Source organism: Pecten maximus, chromosome 6, assembly GCF_902652985.1.
Source record: "Pecten maximus chromosome 6, xPecMax1.1, whole genome shotgun sequence".
NCBI lineage: Eukaryota > Metazoa > Mollusca > Bivalvia > Pectinida > Pectinidae > Pecten > Pecten maximus.
Window position 1 is genome coordinate 20,886,772 of NC_047020.1, and position 27,227 is coordinate 20,913,998.

Genomic DNA, 27,227 nt, shown 5'->3' on the forward strand with positions numbered 1-27,227 from the left:
TGATTAATTTGAGACAGCAGTTAAATATATACGGTTCAAGCAAAGTTGCCACTTAACTGTAGTTTGGACAAAATTTAGCCTCATTTTTTTTTTTCTTTTTTTCTTTCTTTCTTTATAAAATGTTCTGAGAATACAATAAAATGGACGTAAATGAGTAAAAGGCTATGGTTTTCAACTTATTGAAGTGATCGCAAGTTTTATCTTTGAAGTTTGAAAATGTTTGTTTCAAAAATGGTCTTATAAGTGGCATGGCTATAATTTGGACTATGTATTTTATTTAGTAATGTATTTAATTGGAGCAATAAAGTTATTTTACTACCTTTCAGAAAAGATTTTGAATAGCACAGAATTTTCAAGAGCATTTTACTGACATCACTTTCCCTTGATTACAAAAGGAAACCAGAAGCTTTCTAATTTGAAAATTGTGGTTAGGTGTATGTATAATTGATAAATCTTACACCAATCCTTTACAGAGCCCAAACAATATACAAGGTACAAGATGACAAGGTGTTTTTAAATCAGTTTAAAACTGTACCGAACAACCCCTGTCACCCGACCACAGAATATGGTATTGCCCCCCTCAATGTGATCCATATGCCTGGTTACATGTCAAATTATGGCTGTTCATTCAGGTGTCAAAACATCTTGGTGAACCAGATTTTACCCGTTTGAATATACCTTGAGCACACTTCATTAGCCACACACCAGCCCAGGGTTAGGATTTCAAACATTTGTAACATAGCTAGAAAAAATTAACCTCTCAATCAAAACAGTCAGGTCAGAAATGTGATGCTCTGTAGAAATATTATGGTTGAATGTTTGGAAGATTAGTGTCGGGAGGCCTACCCAAAACCATAAAGCTTATACTGTGGACTAACATCCTCCAGGGGTGATCATTACATGTACACATATCACAAACATACCTCTGATACTAATAAACACAACAAACACCCTCAATTATAACATTTTGTTTACTTTTAATGAAGGTCACTGCTTTGAACCGATCGATCCCCGCAAGGATTTTGAAAGAGCAAGTGATTACTGTAGCACGTGTCAACCATTAATCCTCTCTGTATATAAGGTATACCAACTACTCATGTTGTTTATATCAAAGTTCGTCAAAGCAATGATCCAGATATAATTCATTGTAACAACTTCACTAAGTCTTCCTTTAATAAATTGAATATAATGGGTTTTTTTTTAAACTTTCAATCACTGATGGAGTCGAGGTCAAAAGACTTACTTCAAATCAGCAATTTCCCATTATCATGAACTCTGGCTTAACAATAATTAAACAGCATGTTCAAATCAAGGATACATTGCTACTGAGAAAATGAAAATTACTTAAAAGTACAGGCGAAGAAGGGAAACCTGGATAAGCGTTAAATATAGACAGTGAAATTTCCAAAGTGTTATATTGCATAAGTTCTAAAAAGAGCTTTCAGAAAACTTCTGTATGATGATTAAATAAGCTGAGAATAGAAATTAAAGTAAACAGCGGCTATCTAGAAGAATTTGACATCAACAGGTATGTCCATATATATATGTGTGGGCCGTGAGAGGTCTTGTGTATTAGAACAAGGATGATATAACTGTGGTCAGATCTTTATTTGCCAATCTTAAATAAAAGAGCACTCCCTTCCGTTCATACATAGGTGGTATATCCTGTTTCTGCTCTACCTCTATACCACCTGTCACAGGTAAGCAAATCCCTGTATACTCAGGTACATCACAGGTAATATATGACAGAAAAATATCCCAAAGTTAATCCAACTTCCTGTCCTCCATACTGTACAATACATCTGTCAGCCCTAATTAGGTGTGGTTAAGAATTTTAATACAAACTTTTAACTTTATAAAGGAAATTCCAAAAAAGGATATTCTTCTAATTGTGAGAAAATTAACATTTCAAGGGTTTAATTCACTGTAATGAATATGTTATATAATACATCTTTTTCAAAATAAAAGTGGATTTTCTTATATTTTTTCGAATATTTCTTTTTTCCCCTTCAGATGAACCTTTTCTCCAGAGAGTTGACATGAGCTGTAAAATTAAATTCATTTCAAACATTTATATGCTACCTTAGAAAACAAATTTGTTAACATTGATCTTGCTACAAGAACTTTACAGCCAGAGTGGGCTTATTGCTAGTCAATTACGGTACAATATATTTTATATATTGACTTGCTTGTCTGCTGTCATAATCAATCGTAGGTTTACTTGAATATATCTAATACTGTATATGTAAATATTGCTGATATAATGGCCAATCCTAGGTGTATGACATGCAGACACCAGTCTGTTTTTGACGCAAACATCATATCTAAACATGATGTTCCTACTTATAAATGACAGTGTATAGTAACTTTAATGATGTTGTTGACTTACAGGAAAACCACAGACAAGTTCTGATTTGTCCGACAGATAACCCAACGTGTGCTTTGTGATTATGAATGAACGAAGGGAACCCAAAAACTCCACTCTCGGCCACAACACAACACTTTCAATGTAAAATGCTAATTTATTTCCAAGCCAGCGTCACCCCAAGTTTAAATTTCATTCATGAAACATACAAGTATATATTTATGCTGTAGGCCCTTGATGTGAAGGCCATGTGATCTATCGAAAGGTGTTTTTGTCCCAGGTCAGGTAGACGGTTCACCCACTCACATCAAATAAGAAATTTTATGTGCAAGAAAACGACAAGGAATCTATAATTATCTGTATCGTTTGGGTGCTTAGGCTTTCTCATTGAAGGTATAGATCACTGCCTCAATTAAAAGCACATCCTTGACCTAGAATATACAGGCTCTACAAGTATAAAATTTGTCATGGTCAGTAAGTTGAGAAATAGGTCTGTAAATGTACCTATACTCATATCAGCTTCTATGTCTGGGTAAAATTCAATATGGGCATTATGTTAATGTCAGTGTATAATTATCTATTTCTCATAATTCAAGGATTTTGTATCTCCTTTTGGAAAGAGCTCAATTCAAAACTCTGAACTCTTATGAATGATTGCTTATATTAACTTGGTTCATAATTGAATTGTTAAGCAAAAAATTGAAAGTTCTACATGAATATTCCAACAGTAGTACTAAACAACAATGATAATTAATATTCTGATGTGTCAAATTATAATGTAATTTATATCTTAAAGTTTTCAAGGGGAGCTAACTCTAAATATATAAAACTAATATCAAGTGTACAGTATTATATACATATCTTTTAATTAGAACGTATTGAGGACTTTTATTTTTGTTGTTTTAATCCTAAAATACACGCACAGGTATTAGTGTTCCTTCGAAATCCTGTTGTTTTCCAAATTAAAGTAGTACATATAAAATATAGAAACACATGCATGGATATAGTTTTACCGACCAAAATAATCATGGAAGCAGTGTACTAGTATAACTATCAAACGCATAATTTCTATTTTCATAACTGAAGTATATATGTCCCTTAATGAAGTCATGACATAATGTATTTACACCAATATAAATAAAAAATCCAAAGTTCAAAGGGAATTATGAATTAAGTATAATAATTATACAAAAGTATACCTACAGCTTCAAAGACAAACATATATACCCTATGAAGCAGAAACATAATCCATTAAATGTTCACTTCAGTACAATTTAGTCAGAATGTACAACAGATATTCTCTAAAGATAAATGTACATAATGCTCCAATTTTAATGTAGTGTTTACCACCAGAGGTTTACTTTCTAGACCATGAAATTTCGGTGTATGTGGCCATGCCAGTTAAAGACCCTATGGAGCGGTACTTATCGCCCCTCAGCTTCAAATCTATTTTCCTACAAGCCAAATTAAATCACCTCAAGTGTTCTCTGTGACAATTTGTGATTTATAGAAAGCTTTCAAAGGTAATTTATATACAATACATATATGTGCTAAAAGTTTGATTCAATCAAAACATTTTGGCAGTGTGCTTTACAGATTTGATAACGGGTCCAGTACATATAGGCCTAGCCTGTTAACCCTTAGATTTCATGATCCGTTGCTTATTCAAGTGGGCAGAAATTATATACTAAGGATATCCACTTAAACTGAAGTGAACTGGCAAATGCTAAACTTTGTGAGGGTGTTAAGTTTCTGTAAAATAAATTCCTACCTCCTTCATTGTTTTTGCATGCATGAGTTTGATCAATAAAATAATATTGAAGTATATGAGTATACTGTAAGGTATATGTTAGCTAGGTGTTCTAAACGTTGATGAAATACCTCTTTCAACAGTTCCCACTTCCTCCTCCCTTATTTTTTTCAATCTGATAGAGGGTTCTTTATTTGTACAATGGCCTCATGAAAATGATATATAGAAGGATTAAACTCTGGTATGCCCCAAGCAGACTCCGTCTACACCAGGGAATAGAAACAGCGGGCACACATTATTTCTACATGTGCTTTTACAAATTACCATGAACCTAAAAAGACAAGAATAAATACCCCATGAAATGTTTCATTTTATTTAACCACAATTTTTTTCCTCACCACTCTTTGCCCCCTGTGGATGAGATTTGAGCTAATCTTTATCAATGAATGTTGGGTCCATTAGTTAATGAGGGGGTGACAGGGGGCATCCAGCCTCCCTGCAGGTGCAAGGAAGTGGTATGCATTGCTTCTGGAGTTATCACATGTTCCCTAACAATGCTCGTCAAGATTAGCCCAATTAAGGCCAAGGCATACAAACTGTATGGTTGTCATGAGTCATATGTATATATTATATGTTGTCAAGATTGCATAATAAAGGCCAACCAAAACAAAACTTTCGGTTGTCTCGTGTTATTTTTCGTACATTAACTTCTTGACTTTACCATACAAACTGTGTGGGTTTAGTATCATCTGCATGTCAAATTAGTTTTGTCAACTATATGCACGTAAGTTAAAATATCCCATCAATAAACCATAACTTTTTACAGTGTCACTGTGCACTCTAACGGCAGATAGTATGTATTTTTGAGTTTGTTTTTAAACTTTCATCAAAGTTTCTTTCCCATTAAAACATCTATTAAGTTGGCTGGTATCCTAGGAAACATCAATACTATTAAGGATTCTATAACTACCCCGGTATCCTAGGAAACATCAATATTATTAGGTATTCTAATAACTACCCCAAACACACTGATGTGTATTACAGTCACTATCGATACATAAAATCTACTTTTATACCTAACATGTGCCTCATGGATCATTTTTGGAGATTAAACACCAAAATGTCAGTTTTAATGTACGTTTTTTTTTATTTATCATTATTATTAAAAACTCCCATAAACAATTTCAAAGATCAGAACAAGGAAGGTATAAAAGTGAAATAGATATAAACTTATAATTAATGCGGATTCAGAGGGAAAAGGCAGAGATATATATCACTGGTGAATACAACAGCAATACATTTAAGTAATTTGGGTTTAGCCTATAAAAATAAATCTATTATCCATCAAAACACCGAACTGGAACTGAAGAAGTTCACTAGGTTTATTATCATAGAAATGAAGGAGATGGACAATTCTTCTAAGTACAACCAGATGGAGATTAGTACTAGCTACTACCAGTTCCCTTTTGTGGTCTTTAACCTCACAATCACTCAAATTTATACCTTCTATAACTCATAACTTTATTTCATCAACTTCAGATTGAATTATCTTCTTCCATTATTACATAGCATCATTGTAGAAATTGGCACTTCTCCTTGTTTATATCAGTTTTTTTTTCTTGTAGAAGAACTTAATGTCTGTTAGACATCATAAGTGATTTATTTACATTTTAAACCCCTTTGACCTCTATCCTGTAAGACGCCTGCATGCTTCCCAATGAGAAGCTAGTCAGACTGAAGTGTTTCATGTCTTATATCTATAGAAACACTGCCCCATAACAAAACTTTCAAGGCAATGTACCATGTACACAGAAATTAATTATTGTCTCCTGTATGCCTCTGTTCTTGCATACAAAGCAATTTTACAGAACTCTGTCAAAATTAGGAATGAGTATAGTCTCCTTAATCATTGAGAGACAAGACCTGTTTCGTTCTGACACACCATTGGTCACCAAGGGACCCATCGCCATATCGTCATAGTGATGGGTTAATATGACAACCCCCTCAACAGGCTTTAAAGCTTATCATCATGTAAAAAGGTCAACATCAAAGGTCATATCATTCACATACCCTGGGAACAGGTAGAGTAGAAAAAGTCAAAACACCCCAGCACTGCAATATTAAATCACTGTTTCCTGGGTCACAGTGGGTCAACCGACAGTTTGACATATGACTCCTGCAAATTTGTGCAAATTTTGTATTTCATAACTAATAAGCGTCCGATCAAATAACATCGGTTTACATCCTACAAACATATAGTACCTTGGGACGTTTTTCTCCATGGGAAAAAAAATCAAATGAAATGCCAAATGTGATCAGTTTATGTGGCGGGACTTTAATGTAGCAAAAAAACAAAATGTGAAACAAATTTAGCAATTTGTAATACAATGTCTATTAGAGAGAACACAAGTGAAAACTAGGACTGTATGCGAGTGAACAATTTGAATAATTTGAAATATTTCAATGAAGAGAAGTTCTGTATCTCTGGTTTCCCTGTATCAGTGAGTTGATCGTGTTCCCTATTGTCTGGGCTGGCTGGTTTTTTGTCCCCCTATCAATGAGCAGTTGTGTGGGAGATAGCAACTAATCCATTTGCATGGCATGACTTGGAATGGCAACCTTCAGCAGTCGAAATACAGGAGCACGTTTATAACAGAGAGCATAGCCTTATGCTAAGAGGCACACACCACAGTTGTAGAGGATTGTTTGATACTGTACAGTCACATTCTTACTATATATATTTAGAATGTAGCTAGGTAATACAGAGAAATCGAGAAATGCAGATATTTGTATGTTTTTATGCATGTACAGAGCGGAACCTAATAAACCTCTGAAAATTTTTTAGCGCATTTTCAAAATCAATTATACTTTTCAGTCCATAGAATTGTTTAATAGTCTAAAATGAAATAAAAAAACATGGCATGTTTCACATATTTTTCAACATCACATTTACATATGGTACATAGAATTTTATTTTGACACAAAAATCAAAAGTTAAACCTGGAGCAACTTACAAAAAAGATAATTTTTGAAGTTTATCATACATTTGTATAAAAGTTATGGGATAAAAAGGGCTTTAAACGTTTATTCAGAGTGTACTTTCCTAATAGCTTTAGAATATATTGTACATCAATCAAGATAAATACTTTATCATCAATCCTTAAATATTGTTAAGACCTGCAAGTCAAGTGTTTATATTAATTTGTTTCCATGATTTATGATCCGACTTATACCTAAAAATAAACATTTCTTTACAATATCATGATCATCCATCACCTGTCAGATACCATGTACACCATTAAGCATATATATCCTGCCGAACTATGTACCTAACATGTTACTTCTTTGGTCTGTGTTCAAGTTTTGGCTGTTAAATAGTTTCTTAGTGTGAGTCTGAACTCTTTTGTAATAGAGTTACAATATGTCGCAGTAAAGTAACATCATAGGACATAAACCAATGACACTTCCAAAATCAAATCAACCCGTGAACCGACAAGAGAAGATAGAAGGTCAAACCAAAGCAAAGACCAATCGAGTAAACAAGGACACAATTCCTTTTGAAATTTTTTTTTTCATTTCAGTGCGACCACAGTTTATAATATACATTGTAGCATGGGTGTAGTCTTCAACAATGAGCTGAAAACTTGATCCCTGTCACCTGCCTTTATGGGGTACGAGCCAAACTTGAGGGTTAGGAAAGGTCAAAGATTTGCTCCCTTGGCCAATTCAACAGACCAGTGGACTTTCATCACTGCAGGACAATGGACACTAGTACTCGTCTATAAGCGGCGTATTGTGTAGTTTTCAAACCCTAGTCGACCAAGAAGTAACTCACACGACTAGGATAGTGTTACTAGACGCTCATCCTACAACACTGCATGTTCTGACAACGGACACAAGTAAAAAACAAAACTGAGGTCTGTATCTGCTGTCAAGCTCGCGACAGTATGTCCAGACAATGTACCTGTTTGATTTAAGGAGTGTCTTAACTCCATGCTGCGTGTCTCTGCTCTTTTGTTTCAGTGTAGAGATTACGTTACTACCTGTTGGTATTCGTGTTGACATTGACTACTTCTCTGGAGCCTTAGAGTGTAGGCATGTCTGTCAGATGATGAGAAATTTACTCAGCCACATAGCTCATCTATATAGCTCACACATCGCACCTTCCATCATGATTATCATGGACACTGTAGTCATTCTGGTCACCCTTTAACCCGTGTTTGTCCTTTCTAAGGACAGATATATATAATTGAAATAACTTGTGACACACCGTACATACGACTAGATGTACTAATACGCTACACGCAATAAATCAACCCAACAGAGAAATGATCCTATTCATTAATTACAGTCCAATCATCACGGACTGAGTGCTACTAAAATCAAACTAAACCTGGCTGTGTGTGGCACAACATTCTTAAATTCAAGAATAAATTTTATTCAATTTGATGGATTTAATACCTTTTTAATGTCTGATATTACTTCAGCCAGAAATAATCATGTATATATTTATACACAATGGTATAAAAGCTACATCAAGGAAGGAGAAAAGTTTAATGCCGGAAGTATAGTCGATTTAACTTGTATATTCTTTTCATCACCAAGAGATAAATAATTAAAAAGTACTGAATACTGAATGAGGTAAAGTAAAAGAAGGGGCCTTAAGGTCTTTTTTTAACAATTCTTATCAGAAACATTGACAGAAGTATCTATCATTTATGAATGTTTATTGCCCAGAGCACCTTCAAATCATAAATCCTTCCTTTTAAAGTTTATACATACAAGGGTTTTTTTTTTTTATATAATCTCTCCGTCATAAACTTGTGATCACTGAATGAATAGGTGCACTGTACAAAGAAAGTATAAACAGAAATGACAAAATTATTCGCTAGAAAAGATAGGAAAGACAAATATATGTCTAAACAATTGTGTCTGATCAAGAAGTGGATACAATTACATTATGCGTCAGCTGTAAAGTGCAAGCAGAGGTTGTGATGTTACTAAATGTTAGCCCGATACTGAGAAAACCCGCTATTTCTCTTTTACATAAAAATGTTACATTGATTTATTTTTCTTCTATAGCACATTATATAATTAGCTGAAAAATAAATTCATGACTTCATCCTGTTTGAGACATTATAATAATGCTGGTCAAGTCTGGTGTGCAGGTGATCTCATCGTGAGTCTACCAAAGGTAATCTGTCGTCGAGGCTAGCATTGGTTATTGCATTTCATTGCCATCTGCCACTACCCTCACTTGATTTCCAAATCTAGTATGGGTTATTGCTGTGTATGGCCCTAGAATGGGTTATTGCTGTGTATGGCCCTAGAATGGGTTATTGCTGTGTATGGCCCTAGAATGGCTTATTGCTGTGTATGGCCCTAGAATGGGTTATTGCTGTGTCCGGCCCATGAATGGGTTATTGCTGTGTATGGCCCTTGAATGGGTTATTGCTGTATATAGCCTTTGAAAGGGTTATTGCTGTGTATGGCCCTAGCATGGGTTATTGCTGTTCATTTCTAGGCCTAGAATGGGTTATTGCTGTGTCTGACCCTAGAATGGGTTATTGCCGTGTCTGACCCTAGAATGGGTTATTGCTGTGTCTGACCCTAGAATGGGTTATTGCCGTGTCTGACCCTAGAATGGGTTATTGCTGTTCATTTCTGGGCCTAGAATTGGTTATTGCTGTCTGACCCTAGAATGGGTTATTGCCGTGTCTGACCCTAGAATGGGTTATTGCTGTTCATTTCTGGGCCTAGAATTGGTTATTGCCGTGTCTGACCCTAGAATGGGTTATTGCCGTGTCTGACCCTAGAATGGGTTATTGCTGTTCATTTCTGGGCCTAGAATGGGTTGTTGCTGTGTCTGACCCTAGAATGAGTTATTGCTGTCTGACCCTAGAATGGGTTATTGCCGTGTCTGACCCTAGAATAGGTTATTGCCGTGTCTGACCCTAGAATGGGTTATTGCCGTGTCTGACCCTAGAATGGGTTATTGCCGTGTCTGACCCTAGAATGGGTTATTGCTGTTCATTTCTGGGCCTAGAATTGGTTATTGCTGTCTGACCCTAGAATTGGTTATTGCTGTGTCTGACCCTAGAATGGGTTGTTGCTGTTCATTTCTGGGCCTAGAATGGGTTGTTGCTGTGTATGGCCCTAGAATGGGTTATTGCTGTGTATGGCCCTAGAATGGGTTATTGCTGTGTCTGACCCTATAATGGGTTATTGCTGTGTATGGCCCAAGAATGGGTTATTGCTGTTCATTTCTGGGCCTAGAATGGGTTGTTGCTGTGTCTGGCCCTAGAATGGGTTGTTGCTGTGTCTGACCCTAGAATGGGTTATTGCTGTGTCTGACCCTAGAATGGGTTATTGCTGTGTATGGCCCAAGAATGGTTTGTTGCTGTGTCTGACCCTAGAATGGTTTGTTGCTGTGTCTGACCCTAGAATGGGTTATTGCTGTGTCTGACCCTAGAATGGGTTATTGCTGTGTATGGCCCAAGAATGGTTTGTTGCTGTGTCTGACCCTAGAATGGGTTATTGCTGTGTCTGACCCTAGAATGGGTTATTGCTGTGTATGGCCCAAGAATGGTTTGTTGTTGTGTCTGACCCTAGAATGGGTTGTTGCTGTGTCTGACCCTATAATGGGTTGATGCTGTGTATGGCCCAAGAATGGGTTATTGCTGTTCATTTCTGGGCCTAGAATGGGTTATTGCTGTGTCTGGCACTAGAATGGATTGTTGCTGGGTCTGACCCTTTAATGGGTTATTGCTGTGTATGGCCCAAGAATGGGTTATTGCTGTTCATTTCTTGGCCTAGAATGATTAGCCCACAGTCCCAAGTCTAACATGGCCTGAGTCTAGCATGGATCGACGTATTGCTTGCTGTTAGAAGTCAATGGGTAATGGCTGTTCAAATGCAGTCTAGCATGGGTCATGCTGTTTGAGATGCAAGAAAATCACAACCACAGCTGCTGAAGCAACTCTAAATCCTTAAAGTCACACCATTCTATTTCAATGGTTAAATGATAGTATCATACATATATGATAGACTTAAGCTATAGCTACCAAAGATCCACCTAAGGGGTCCAACAGCCAGCTTAATAAGTTCTGTTATAAGGACAAAAGGGGTAAAAAGATATACCTGTTAGGGCCTGGAATTACCTGTATTACCTGTCAAATCACACCTGTAGAACTTCTACCATAGCAGTGATTTGTATACCCTGAATAGACCTCCAAAAAAATTACAAAACTGAAGACAGTAATTGGCTCAAGAATTGGGAATCGCACCCAGGGTGACAATAGGCCTATCATGATCATATACAAATGTACAAGAAGGTTATGGTTCCTGTCACCTATCTCATACTAGTAGTAATGAGATCCAATCACATAAACTGGGTGGGCAATTTGAGCTTGGTATAACTAGGATATATAAATCACTGTAATGACATATGAGGTTATTTATTGAACTAACCCCCAGAGTTATACTGAAGCACAGGTGCGCGGGTGTCATGTTGACAACTTCAATCAAATGTTCGTATTTTTCCTCCTTAACAGTAGCTAGTGCTGTTTTCTTTGTCATTAAACACGGTATATAAAATACTAATATCCTATCTATCAAAAGTACAATTCATCAATGTTATGACATCTACTGACTCAATGAATTATTCAATACAGATTCCCCTCAGGGTCAATATGTAGTTTTATAGACCTTATCTCTCTTGCCTGAAGTATTTGTATATAATATAAACATGTACACTACTGTCATGAGGAATTGTATTATGTAAAATAGCATGTACTATCACATTAAAACCAATATATAAAGCTAGTTGAACCTGTCATTTAAGGCCACCAAGCCTGCCAGTAAAGACAGCCCTGTTTCCGTTTCCATAAAAAGGCCACCTGCCTAAATCAAAGCTTCTTATAAATGGGTACTTACCATTGTTGTCTATTGTAAAACGTCCCAGGCCTGATCCATCACGGATGGAGTATGTTAAAAAATTCCTTGGATCTATTTCAGAATCTGCATCACTAGCGCTCACTTGCAGAACAAAAACTCCAACTGGACGGTTTTCTTGAACAAACCCGGTTTCACAATAAGATGAGAACACAGGAGGCTCCAGATTTTCATTTACATCTATGACTTCTATATTAATGAAACAGGCCGAAACCAAACCACCCCCATCCTCCGCTACAGCACTGATATTATAGATCTGCTGAGATTCAAAATCAAGACTGTCCAAGATTCTGATCACACCAGTAAGTTCGTCAATTTCAAATTTATCCTCTGTTCCATAGGTTAGTCTGTAGGCGACTTTGCCATTATCACCTTGGTCTGGATCCTCCGCTTTCACTATGGTAACCACAGTACCAATAGGTAAATCCTCACGAATCTTAAGGTCATAATGGTCTGGAATAAATTTTGGAACTTCATCGTTTACATCATCGAGGGCAATGGTGAGAGTCGTAGTGGAAGATAGGGGTTTTTCGCCCTTATCTGAGGCCACAACTGGCAAGTAGTACACTGCCATCTCCTCTCTATCAAGTGACTGAGCAATCCTTGACAATGCCACTGTCGGCATCAATAGAAAACTTATTGATATTTGTTCCTAAAGAATACATCACCTTACCATTTACTCCTAGATCTCGATCATGTGCAATCAGCTGCGAAATGGTAGCATTGACGAGGATATTTTCAGATATATGAACCTTGTTGTTTCCATTGATCTCATTAAAACCCTCCTCGAAGATTGGAGGATTATCATTTTCATCAAGTAAATTCACAGAAATGAGAATGGTGGATGACCTTTGAGACCCCTCATCTGCTTGGTCAATGGCCATAATTTCAAGGTCATATTTTGGAATGGATTCACGGTCAAGTTTGGAGATGACTGTGAGCTGTCCTTTATTTGGTTCAATATCAAATTGATTGTGTGGGTCTCCATCCAGGATAACAAAGTTTAACCTCCCATTAAAACCAGGGTCAGCATCATCAGCTTGTACTGTCAAAATAGACGTACCAACCTCAACTCCTTCCGAGATATCCAAAATAGTGACCTGTGTTGAACTGAATGTAGGGTCATAAATGTTAGGATTGATATTTAACTGTGTCGTGGATTCGTCTGCGAGAGGCTGGTTATTTTCACGCATGATCTGCACCTGTTTTGCCAGTTCATGAGACACATTGGTGGGCTGACACCTAACATTAGCATCACTATTGGACAGTTGAGAATTTTGACGGTTGTTTACCAGCGTTATTTGCATACTGGACTCGCTAGAAACAAAGTTTCCATCTGTAGCTACCACAGTGACTCTCTTTTCATTTTCAGGTTCATCTTCCATGGAGCAGTTTAACAAAAGGGTACCAGTTGTAGGTAAAATATCGAAACAGCCATCATCATTGCCCGATTCTATTCGATAGGTCAAGATGTCATTGTCAAAATCGATGGCAGTGATGACAGCAAGTTCTGTTCCAATTGGAGCCTCTCTTGAGAGATAACCAGAGCACTGCATCTTTTCAAACCTTGGGATGTTGTCATTTATATTTGTAAGCTGGATATCAAGAGTAATCTCACTTTCCCGTCGGAATGGAGTACCCCAATCGGAGGCTCGGACTTTTACTTTGTAAATTCTTCTCATGGTCTCATAATCCATTCTCTCAGTAGTTTTAATTGTTCCTGTGAAGTGATCGATTTCAAAAGGGACAGAGTTGATGTTTGCAATGGAGTAACTGACACGTCCATTACCTCCTTGGTCTGCATCTGTGGCAGTGATAGTTGCTACTTGGGTTCCAACCGGAAGATTCTCCTCCATGAGAATAATGGAGTCAGAAAGATTGAATGCTGGAGCATTGTCATTGCAGTCAATGACAGTGATATTAACCACAGTATTGCCTTTTCTTGTGGAACCTCGGTGACCGTGATCTACTGCACTGACCACTAATGTTACCACGGGAACGGTTTCAGTATCAAGTCTTGCAGATGTACTTATCAACCCGGTATCTTTGTGAATGGTAAATAATTTGTTGTCGTTTCCTGATTCTATCGCGTAAGTTATCTCAGAATTTCGGCCGAAGTCTTTATCCATAGCCTTCAAGTATAGCACTGATGTTCCCATTGGATATAGTTCTTCCACACTCGCCTCATACTGATCTTTCTCAAACAGAGGCTTATTATCGTTGATATCCAAAATGTCAACATGAATCATTGTTCTCATTGATTTTGGAGGAATCCCAGAATCAGTCGCTTCAATTTCAAGGTCATATCCATCTGGAGCTATTTCCTTATCTAAAGATTTCAAAACAACTAAGTTATATTCACTGGGGTTGGATGTTTCTTCAATTCTAAACAAACTCTGGTCAACATTTTCAGAATCAATAATTGAGACATCACTGATGACCCCTTTGTCCCCTTGGTCCTCATCAGTAACTGTAATTATAGCATAAACTGTTCCTTTACTACCGTTCTCTACAACTGCTGGTAAATGTTGCACTATTATCTGGGGAGCGTGAAAGTTTGCCTCCAAAACCTCAATGTTAACAGTGCAATTCTTTGGTTTAAGATCTGGATGTTTTGGTCCCCTATCTTCTGCTATCACATCAAGGTGATATTCGTTTTCCTCGAAAACATTTAAAGGTCGTGTTAGAGTTATCACCCCTGTTGTTGGATGAATAGCAAATGTTCGTGTCCGTTTCCTAAAACTGTAATAAATTTCTTTATTGATACCAATATCACTGTCTAACGCAAACACTTGTACCACACTGGAATGTAATGGTGTATCCTCACTCACAGATTTGTTATAGATCTCGGGGTAAAAAAGTGGACTGAGATCGTTTCTATCCAGAACAGTTATGATGAGATCTGTAGTAGCTGTCAGTGATGACCCTGAGTTAGTCTGGCCAATGGCCTTAATCTTTAAATGATATCTATCCTCAAACTCTCTATTTAGTACCCCATGGGAACTTGAATGTGTCCTCACCCTAAGAAAGTGAAAATCACCAACTCTGTTTTCTTCTGCTTTGAACAGACTTCGCCGATCTCCGTCAAATATTTTATATCTGACGTCTGTCGTCCGCATTGAATAAATGCCCATCTTCCTCGATGACGTGACATATGTCTTGCCTGGTGCCTTTTCATATATGGTAGCATTATATGTGGCATGTGTGAATTGGAAGGTATCATCGATAGCGATTCCTGCAGCTCCATTGCCAATGCCTAGCATTGCCGTGGCAATGACAAAGATGGTGTGCAACATAATTCTTCGACACCATTTTGACTGCCTGACTGCTCCCATTTTTCACATACCTGAAATGAAAAAAAGAAACAAATTAGCTTGTAGCAAAATACAAATCTCAAATTTCCCTCCATTAATCTTTGTTTTTAATTGACATATCCAGCCAATTACAAACATTTATCCCACTAAACAAAGTGTCATAGTAATGCTCTGTTGTGTGTGAGCCATTTGTAGACCTACCGCAGAACACATTTGTAATAATATTAAATGTACTCTACAAACCAGTGGTAATGACTTTACCTATTCCGCTTCTAATATCCATAACACAATCACCAACATAATGGACTAGAAAATACAATATCTCACAAAAACGCCTACAAAATCTTACTATTCTTCTGCTGTGACAAATCATTACAAATCCATTAATCACCAGTTCTAATTTATTACATGCATGTAAATAAATCATTTATTACCGATAAGAGTTGGATAGAAACATGTCCACCAGATACTCTGTCTAAGGTGAGTACACACTCACACAACGTACTCAGTTAACCTCCGATATCTCCACAAAACAATAGATATCAGATAATCTGTTTAGTGTTTGTTATTCCTTAAATGAAGTCAGTACTTATCTGTTTGAACCCATTTAATTAACCAAATATAAATACAGCATTATTTCAACTCTGATATGTGAAAAACAACCTTGATTTATTTACAAATACAGTGATTGGATCACCAGTATTGTCAATTAGAAGAATGATAGCAGGAAAAAGGTTTCTCAAATTTAGAAAGAAAATATGCTTACTGTATATACATCTTAAAAAGCTGATGCCTGAGCAATAGGCTGAAACAGATCTATTACTTAGAGTAAAATTTCCATAAAATGAAATTTCATAACCTGATAATAAGCCCAGCCCCACCTTGAGTTGTGGGCCCTATAGGTTTATTACACGGCTCAGTATATTATTACAGAAAATACACGCATCATAAAAACGTTTGTGCCATTTTGAAAGTTTACCCAATTAAGACAAATTGAAGGACTCGTACTTACCATACCACAATATAATGCCCCACTTGATATCATTTTCATTAAGGTATGACCCTGTCTCTATCACATAATGATGACCTTCATACATTTTAACATGTAAATCAGTATACAACACATTCTGTACCTATAGACCTTGTATGTATGTGGGGACACATCAAATAAACTGATTAATATATCGGAGGGCGGTCCTATATCAAAGACATCAAACGCCCTGAGTGCACTTCCCTACATCTGGTCATAGCAAGCTTCACAATGACCCAGTCTGTCTAGCCGACCAAGTCATTGATTGTACATGTGTATTGGTGTAAAGACTTCCGACTGGGCTTGAGAAGTCCTCATGGCTGAAGAGCCTAAATATATGTTATGATACCACACATCAGAGGTGCCAAATACCACAAGGATCATCATTTGGCAAATTTTCCTTTCGATTGATAACAAAGTTAAACAAGAAAGTGAAATCAGGTTCAAACATCATCTTTCATCCCCTAAAAACTGTGATCCCCTCTGTTAGGATACAAGACTGGCAGAGATTACTTAACTGTGAATTAACGAGGAAATCTCTGAACCAACTGTTTATTTTATCACAGCTTTTCCTACAGAAATATGATTTTCCTCTTTTGCAGTTCTTAAGGTTTTTTGGATTACTTAGGTTTATGTGTCCTTAAATATGACCTTGATTTTGACAGAGATATATTGTAAAGGGGTATAGATCTAGAGATGTGTATGTCTAGTAGTATATAGTTCTGATCAGAAATGAGATATTGTGTATGCATAGAGTACATATATATACATGTATGATGTCTAGCATAATGGGAACTTACAGAACTTCAAGAACACATCTTTACCAAAAAAAAACAAAAATCTTGGTTTATTGATTAACTTCTTTACACTAAGCAAAATGCAAAATTTGTGCAATAGACAATCAGATTCTATTAACGATAAAGATAATCTTGATCAACTGCTTTACTGAATTCATAAGGGTTTTCATGATCAGTCCACAAAAAAGAAATGTACCATATATCCTCTAATAAGTCCCATTCCCTAGTGTAGCAGTAAAAGTAAAATGTAAAAGTGGGGGGCTTATTTATGGGCAGGCCTTATACATAAATTAAATTATTGTTTCCCCTCATTCGAAAATCATGCTGACCCTTCTTTTTTTTAATTCCGGAACTTTGAGAAAAAACAAAATTCCCAGTTTGGTTGTATAAATTACTGTAACCAAAAATTTACAAATTTTCGTTTATTTTCCCTAGCATGAACGAAAAATCTAAAAAATGTTGCAACAGTATATGCTGCTGCCGTGAATAATATGGCGCGTTCATTTGGCCAGAAAAGGCCACACGAGGATGGAAAATGTGTTCCTCTGTAACACTATGATGCTGCGCAAAAACTCATAATTTATGCCAAAATAGACGGTACAAATATAGTGATAGAGAAACATGGAACGATGTTCTCAATGACTCGCTTGAAGGCATTGATTTCAGCATGCATAAAACAGACACCGCCACACTTAGTGTCTCGGATAAACAGATGGGCATGTGCACACATACATTCGAACCAGATATTGACGAACCTGTATGTGTGGCAAAGGAATTTGACAATATTTCATTAATGTTGGTTTTCCAGACTTATCTAGAGACAAACAACTCCATTTAATCCCAACAATATGCATTTTTGGTACTGATGAGTCTGTAGTACGTAGCTGTCAGTGACAAAAAACCCACATTTCAAGGAAAATGCTGAACATTTTACAGGTAATTATAAGTTATACAGAGATAGATGTCAAGAGATTTATTACTTCTAAAGTGGGGACTAAATGTTCCTTTAACATCAGGGAACAAGACAAAGACACCTACCTACCCCCTACCTACCCCCCCCCCCCCCCCCCCCCCCCCCCCACCCCTTCTCTCTCTTTGTTTTTTTGTTTTTTTTGTTTTGTTTTGTTTTTTTTTATTTTTACATTTTTACAATCTTACCCAATTTAATAAAAGGGGAGAGGGGACCGGGGTGTATTGATACAAAAGTACTAATATTTGCAGATATAAATACAGTTACTTCATTATTATTTCTCAAAATCAATAACTTTTTTTTTAATTCATGGGATCAAAAGAAGCAGACAAATCCTAAAAGGTAATCAAACATGGAACATTTTGAAATTATGACAGCACAATGAAAATTACATCAAATTAAATAGCATTTAAAGTCAAAATCGGTAATCACTATATATACAAAATGTATGTTGACATGTCGAATCCTTGTATGGAGAAAGCATTAAATTTGTACAAAGCCATTAGCCAGTGGAAGTACATAGCCCTGTCACATGTGATTACTCCAAAAATGTGAATATACAGAAATTAATGGCAGCAATTTCAACTTGCTACGACAACATTTATTTAAGGAAAAGTGTGACTCATCCAGCTGTTCTGTATCTCAGACAATGCCTGAATAAAGCTTTTCCTCCCAGTTCTATATAACTCCAGTGACACAATCAGTCCAACCAACCAACCAATCCTTGTCATGATATGATGATACACACAGCAGTACCAGCAAAGACTACTATGTCAATGAAAGGAATGAGGCAAAAAAAAATCAATACACACACTATGGTATATATCTATTTAGGCCAAACAAAATAATTTGTATTATCTTATTTCAAAGTAGGTATATATATTACAGCAAGATTTTTTTGTAATAATGGTTTTATAAAGGTTTTCTGTTCATAGAAATATGTTAGAATTAGCAGAAAAAAAATACAAAAATTTAGTTAAAACATATTCTGGCATCTTGTACAGCATTAAGCAGGATTGAATGTCAGTATAATTTTACTCGTTTCTTGTCAGTTTTCATCATTTACATGCAGGTCACTCTAGCCAACATGATCATATACACTTTATACACACCAAGAATAATGTTATTTTCAAAAAAAAGTTCTTTTTTCTCTGTCTACATATAGATCTATTTACATCATCAGGTATCAGTCGAAATATAATCTACCTGGTTTGATGAAGTAAGCTTGTAAAAGCAGTGAAATTAATCAGGACTAGAGAAAATTAATCCTGAACGATATTTCAAATAAGCCCTTAAGGTGATATCATACACCTGTTCATTTTCAGGCCTAATCACTTCCTCCAACAGGTGCGTAGTCTTCCAAGTGTAACCCTATCGAGACATAGGACTCCTACAGCATGTCGGAATCACACTTACCACATATTCCCTTTCAGAATTTATCCATCATGGCAACATCCCAAGCAGATTTTATTTCCATGGTTTTTCTGTCCTTATACGTGACAGAAATATGGTATTGCTGACGAGCAATCATAAACACGGAAAGGTGTGGGAACAGAATACAGGAAACAAAGACTTAACTAGTATTGGATAATATCAAGTTTCGTTGTATGTTCTTTTGATACATGCATATCCATTCTAATTTAATATAATTATTTTTTTTGCTGACAGACGATCATCCTGTTTCTATGACAACCTTTACTCAATGAGGTTTGTGATCTAAGACCTAATAAGAATCTTGTTACTAGCATTGACATTGGTGCATATATATCTCCTAGAGATGTTATTTCATTAATTGAAAATCGTGAAACACGGAACACCTGCGGGACCCTAATGATAGGTTTTCTGTTATCGATACACGTCTCTTCGTTATACAACATGTACTTCGGAAGTGTCTAGTGATCGGGCGATATCGCAGAATAGTGCATTCGTAAAGTATGAGATACAAGACAGGAACATCATACTGACAGCATATATATAAATATGGAAGTCGGATAGGTATGTTGGAATGAGGTTTACCTCAATTTTTTGCTCGTGCAGGTGTTACAAGCAGAACTACTAGACTTATAGTCCAATAAAATGCACATAAATGACCTTGATATTGCAATCAAAGGAAAACCACTCCTTGGTTATGAATCTTAGACAAAAACTATCTGTATACATGTTTCTGTTGATGATGTGGAATAGAAAGAGACTCAGGAGTGGGGAAAATATCTCGTAAAGTAACGCATGAATGTGTCTCTCTTGTGGTACTAATACTTGTGGCACAGGACAGTTACATGGAATATGCACCCTATTCCAAGCTAGAATTCGTCAGATGCTGCATTTTTATACAGGTGTAGCATTCTCTAGTTGTATCCATGTACAATATAATAAGCGCAAGTGATGCCACACACTGTCACCCATTAAAGCTTGGCAACAAATCTGTTATATATAAACTGTATGTAATATAATCTGATAACTGATTGTTTATGGAAAAAACCTGCATCAAAATTCTCATGTGTCGCTATACTACATCCTATATGTTGTTTTATATATACGGTATATACATGTACATCTGTGCACAAGCAGGGAACAGCCGTCACCCATACCTAACTCCAGGCAGATTTTTATCAAGGCCACTCAAGCACCTAAAGGATGTACCAGCAAAGATCAAAAAAGCATTTCTTTGACTCAGAATGTTTCATAATTAATCGGAATTTTGTCAAATGACATTCAGACACATCCAGCTTCTATAAAGTACTGTGTGTGACACTTTTTTGAAATTTTTGATGAATTACTAATAATTATTATATTACTAATGTACATCTGTGACATACACACAGCTTGTATCCAATTAACTAGTCATTCTGAATAATTTCTTCACCAGGAAACGTAAAAAATCAAGATGATTTAGTGATGTCAAATTAAATGCCATTCCTATTTAATATATACCACCGGATGCTACTTGGTAGTGCATATGTATATATATAGGGCAAATTAAAACACCAATGAAATGTCTCAAGAGAGAATTTCATGACATGTAATTCAAAGAAAATCATTACTCTTGCAATGGTTAATGAAGGAAAATATGCTGTTATAATTGGCATTAAGCAGACTTGATAGAAATCAACATCACATCAAATGAATCCCAGAGTGATTTTTGTCAATAATTACATTGGAACAGCTCGTTTTAATGCTGTGTGGATTTGAGGTCTTAACATTTTTGCAGCCATTTGATAAAACTTGATGACGATATACAATGATATACTTTATCATTATCAGCTGATGAAACTCACAGCCAGACTGCAGAATTTACCCGATATAATTTTATTGCATATACTGCGCATTATACTTTGTTATCGATCAAAAAAGCCAGTCCCTTCATATACCTATAGCAGTCTGTCACTACACTGGCAGTATCCAGGTATCTCAGTCTGTCGCTACACCGGCAGTATCCAGGTATCTCAGTCTGTCGCTACACTGGCAGTATCCAGGTATCTCAGTCTGTCGCTACACTGGCAGTATCCAGGTATCTCAGTCAGTCATTACACTGGCAGTATCCAGGTATCTCAGTCTGTCGCTACACCGGCAGTATCCAGGTGTCTCAGTCTGTCGCTACACTGGCAGTATCCAGAGATACCTGTGTATGGTTTACAGAATCTTGCTGCGAAGATTGACGCAAGTAATGATATTTACATACAGTTTATATAATCTTACATTCAAGGATCAATACCTGTGCCAATTCCAGGTAAAACGACAGGTCTGCCTGTATCATTAGTGTCCTCCTCCTCCCAGGTGTGGTATGGCTGATAAAATCTCGTCACAACTATATATACATGTCATTGTGATGAGTAACACTGAAATCCTATTTCTAATGTCAATTTCAGTTTTTGCACAACAGTATGTGCATTTACAGACTGGAACTTGCACCGTATATCAGCAGATGAATCAGAAAACACAAGTCGTAAACTTAAATAAATTGTCTAACTCCAATTCATCTCTTGAAATTATCAGGTATACTTTGGATAAAACTAGGTGTTATGTTGGTTTCATGAATGGTAAAAATTTACAAGTCAAATGTTGAACAACAATTCAAATAAAGATATATGGACATGCGGCCATTATGTAGATGTATGTATGTAAATTACGACCTGATGTGTTCCGATGTATGTGCATACACAACACCTGTACTTGATCAACACCATCTACCTTTATCTACCTGGTCTGATATACCTGGCTTTTCAGTGGACGCTACACATATACTTATATAACAAGTGAGACATCTGGTGAACAGTGAGAAACCTAGTAAACAAACATCAATCTCCAGACATATATATACACATACATCAGCAGTTTATAAAATTTCAATTTTGGAAGTCTAATCACAGCATAAAGTAACTCTTAAGTTATACTTACTTAAATATATATATAGCCCTAATGCTTTCTCCTATTGCAAAAGCGAAATGTTGGTATCAAACCTTCAGCTAAGTAAGTTAAATTGAAATTCCTGCAAATGTGTAATGTTTGACAGATTTTCAAAATCAGAATTCAACAACTCATCAAATTTGTATTATTAAAGGAGTCTTTATAAGTTTGTCAAATTAAATGTCATCATGTCACAACTGTGTCGGGTACATATATTTAACCTGGTAATCTATAATTATTGGTGTCATCCCAATATCACAGTGACACTTTCACTTCTGAAATCAACTCTGAAAATATATCAATTTTGATCTTTTTCTTTATGAAAAGGCCGAAGACAAATCATCAGAGATAGAAGAGACATATCTGGAAAATTTTAGCGAGTGTCTTTTATATTTTTATAATTACAATCATTAACATAGCTAATTTGATTTCTTTACCATATAACACTAAGCTTCTGTAAAAGCAAAATATTTGAACAACATAGGTTTTACTTTCCTAATTATAAACTGCCCCATTTAATTTTTCTTCATGAATTTTAGATATCATGAGGCACTGTTTAAAAATAGTTTGCAAAATAGAAAATCCATCTACCTTTTAATTTTAGTGCAAACATATAATATTTCATTTCTTTTTGCATAAGGCAAATTTATTTCCACTGTACAGTTAATGCAGAGTTAACAATTTTAAGTATTGACAACTTGATTTAACAGATCTAGAACTAACACTAATTGCATACACCAATTTACAGGTAAATCACATACAACTATTACAGGTAAATCACAAACATCTATTACAGGTAAATCACAAACATCTATTACAGGTAAATCACAAACAACTGTTACCTATTAACTTGTATATTGGCAACTACAGGTTAAAGGAGGAAACTAACAGGTTAACCAATCTAAAGCCAACAACCCCGAGTTTAGAGATAACTAATGCTTAATTACATGTGTAAAGGTAGGAAACAAGACAGGTAAGGCTTTATCATCATACAATAGCTGTTGTCTAAACTGCCTACGTATGCATGTATATATGCTTTAAGTAGAGTGTGTGCAGTTAACAATCCAGGTACATTTGCACATGTATTACTTAATTGCCCACTAAATTTCAGACAGAGAACTAGAGAGATTATCTTATGTCTGCCTATGTGTATCAATCATGGTAATTCTGTGAATGAATTCAAACAACACTACAATGTAAAAAGGTGTCTGTAGACTACATACAAACAAAGGTAAAGCATGTCTTTTCTAATTCACCTGTTTATCGCTCAGGTGTGTACTTTGATCACTTGTACTTGCAGGCAATTTCAAACTGGAGACTCCAGCTCACCTATAGGATGTTTATCACCTGTATTTACCTGTAAATTTAGGTCAACAGCTGTGTACCGACCGACCGATACATAGCACTCCTACTCCAAACTTGTTTTCTTCCCATTCATTTTTTTCAACTGAAGTAAAATTCTGGAGAAGTTTTTAAAGTGGTTTAATTTCAATTTTATATTTTCACAACATGAGAGAGAAAAGGTCAGACAATAAAGCTATTTGAATACAAAGTAAAATATCTGCTCTTATTTTACAGTATTGAAATTTAATTTTGATCACAGAAATATCCTGATAATATCAATGAGTTCGATCTATTTAACATAATTAAATTAAAGTGACATGATTTGACATATCTTAGAAAGTACATATAGCTGTACTTTTCAACAGTGCCATTATAATACAGTGTATTCATCCTCTAATAAGCCCCCTCGCCTAATGTAAAAGTTTAGTACTGTATTTATCCTTAAATGAGCCCCTTCTAATTCCCTATATATATAGTGTTAAAGTTTAGTAACATATTTCCTTCCCAAGTGCTAAAGTTTACTATTTCAAAATTGATGATTCTACAAAATTGAAGAAAGGGGCTTATTTGAGGGGAAGGCCTTTTTTTTACATATATATTCATTTTGTTTGGGATTCTGAACCATAACATGGAGTGAACAGTAAAAGTTACCATTTTTGAATCAATGGTTGTTGCATTTTGCTACCCTAAATATAGCACAATTCTGAGTACGTCTTGGTAAACACCCATTTACTGGTCAATACTGTATATAGGTAAGATACTCGTTACATGTGGTTGACCACGGTCTGAGTGCTAACAAATTAATCACTGACCATAATGGACACACCTCTCCTCCATTAAGGCTCCTCCTATCTACTTAGTCAATCACATGATCATAAACACCCGGAAAACGACCCTCGAATTTCCTACTCCATTGTTAGAGAATTTTCACACCTGCCTGTTTGTATGACATTACTTATCTACCCATGAATAATACAGGTTCCAGGTGAGATACAACACTGATCATTTACCTGTTAATGGTCCGACTTGACCACTATAGCTATATACTAGGGTGAATAGCTATATAGCTTGACCTCTTGACCTCTGGACCAGCAAACTAAATACAAGACAACTGTTACCTAAAGATCCTGTTGCATGTATCACACAATGGCTGTTCATAAAACAACAGTTACTGTCACTGACTATCAAACAAGTTATTTTTATATAACAATTTTGTCAATTCTATAAACTGCAATATGTCAATCATAACTACAGAAGACACTTCAAATGGTGTTGAAATTTAACGAGATTGTAGGCTGAGTCTCAGAGCTATATGAATACTGTAAATCATAGATCTAGAGTAATATTAATTACCAGTCAATGGAATTTATATGTATATGAATGTCAGCATGTACATATAGTGATACACAGGTAAAGGCTGTGAAACACTACATATCAGCTGTATTAAATTTGACCCACATGATTCTTCGGATTAAAACTTTTGTTTCCAGCACTGTGTTTTTTTTCTATTTCTATTTACTTACTTCATGCCCTGTTGTTTTGTGATTTAAGGATACAACCTGATGGATATCTACTTGTGATTTAGCCCCAGGTGTTATGGTTATGTGTAAATATACACAGTACAGATATGCAATCAACTTCACAGGTTTCAGTTCTTTATTTAAACCTCCATAAAATATAGGAATGATGAATTCATTAGGAACAGATTCTTAAATAAGATAAATATTAAAGTGGAAAAAAAATCATTTGAGTTATTACAAGATAATGAAATTCATTTACAGAGATGATATAATCAGTTTGATTAGATTAAGTACATACAGGTGTAAACAAGTCATGTGACAAATGAAAAAGACTCAAACCTTTCCGTCACAAAAAAGCACATAGGCAAACAAATTTTCTATCAAAATTTGAATTTTAAAAATTTAATTTAAAACGGAAAGAACTTTTTCTAGTTTTATGTGAGTGTTTTCTAAATACAAGGAAACCCGGCATTTACATATATTAGTCAGTCTCTTAAAGTAAAAACACTGATACTGTCTACCCACTATTTTGACTTGATAAACAGTTGTGAACTTGGATTCCCTATAGAATTAGCTCAGCCCAGCCCTTATACCCACACCTTATATACATCCAACAAGCTGAGCTAACAAATCCGTAAAATCCGCTCCAATCAGGTAAACAAAACAAATCTTTAGTGTTCATTCATAAAATTTCACACATAAAATGTTAAGGTGGCCCTACTTTAAATGCTGTGTTTTTTATTCCTCAATTGGAAAATATCCAATCTAACCGACATCCTTTCATCAGTGAAATACAAACTGGGGACAAAGGTTCAGTGTGACAAATTTTGTTTAAGACAGGTACCTATAGATTTTACCTGCTAAAGGTGACCTATTGTATCCCAGCACTCATCTGTGGGATCTGACCTTACACAACCACTTTAGCTCTCAAGTGGATCAGAGCCCCTGGTCCACCTTTAACAAATCATTTGGTACTAATTAATTATTGTAGATAAGAAAATGAGGTTAATCTACACTAAAGAGCCGACAAAATCCTCAGGGTTTATACCGTAAAAATCTCCACATCTTAATCTGCCATACACCTGTACCCAAGCCTTAGTTTCCAACCCCACTTGATGCAAAAACTGCAACTACGCAAGCAAACACACGTCCTTATAAACAATATATGGAAGAGAGAGAATTCAAATACAGAAATTCTGCTTGAACATTAATGTCACTAAGATTTACACAATTAAATTTTCTTTGACATTTGAAGTCAAAATCAACAATACTATGAAGAGTCATTTGGGCTGTAAACCATATACGATAATTATATTATACAACCTTATTTGGTATTCAGTCAAAATGACTCATTTTGAAGTCAAAATTGTGATTATACAACTAGGAATTCCCAATGATATCTAAAATTAGCCTGCTGAAATTCGCATTTGTAATATATAGTGTTGAAATTTGTTTAAGTTTCCGGAAGCTGCCGCTAACAATTTCATTTGGGTACGTCTGTGTAAAAAAGTTAAGGAAAACTTTAAATAAGTTCATGAATTTGATATTTAATTTTAGAAGCACAATGGGAAATCTGCATTTAATCAAGCTGCATGTCGAGTCTGGAAGTGGTGACAAAAATAGAGGATGAGTCAAGGACTTGACAAAAAAAAAGACAACTGCGTAGGAGACCTCCGGTTTTCCAAGTACAATATATCGAGAACTAGCCTTAACAGGATTTTATGACATGAGCCCAAACACTGGTTTGATACACGAAAATACCCTCGATAAGTACAAAAGG

The 27,227-nt window shown here is 35.8% G+C and overlaps 1 protein-coding gene across 1 annotated transcript in view; it reads right to left on the reverse strand.

Annotated features, from left to right (window-relative positions):
• The window catches only part of LOC117329209 (protocadherin Fat 1-like), a 154,764-nt gene that overhangs the window by 115,828 nt on the left and 11,709 nt on the right, over positions 1-27,227 (reverse strand). The window contains 2 exon segments of the mRNA XM_033887028.1: positions 12,051-12,672; positions 12,674-15,414. Coding sequence (XP_033742919.1) covers positions 12,051-12,672; positions 12,674-15,403 — 3,352 coding nt within the window. The 5' untranslated portion in view covers positions 15,404-15,414.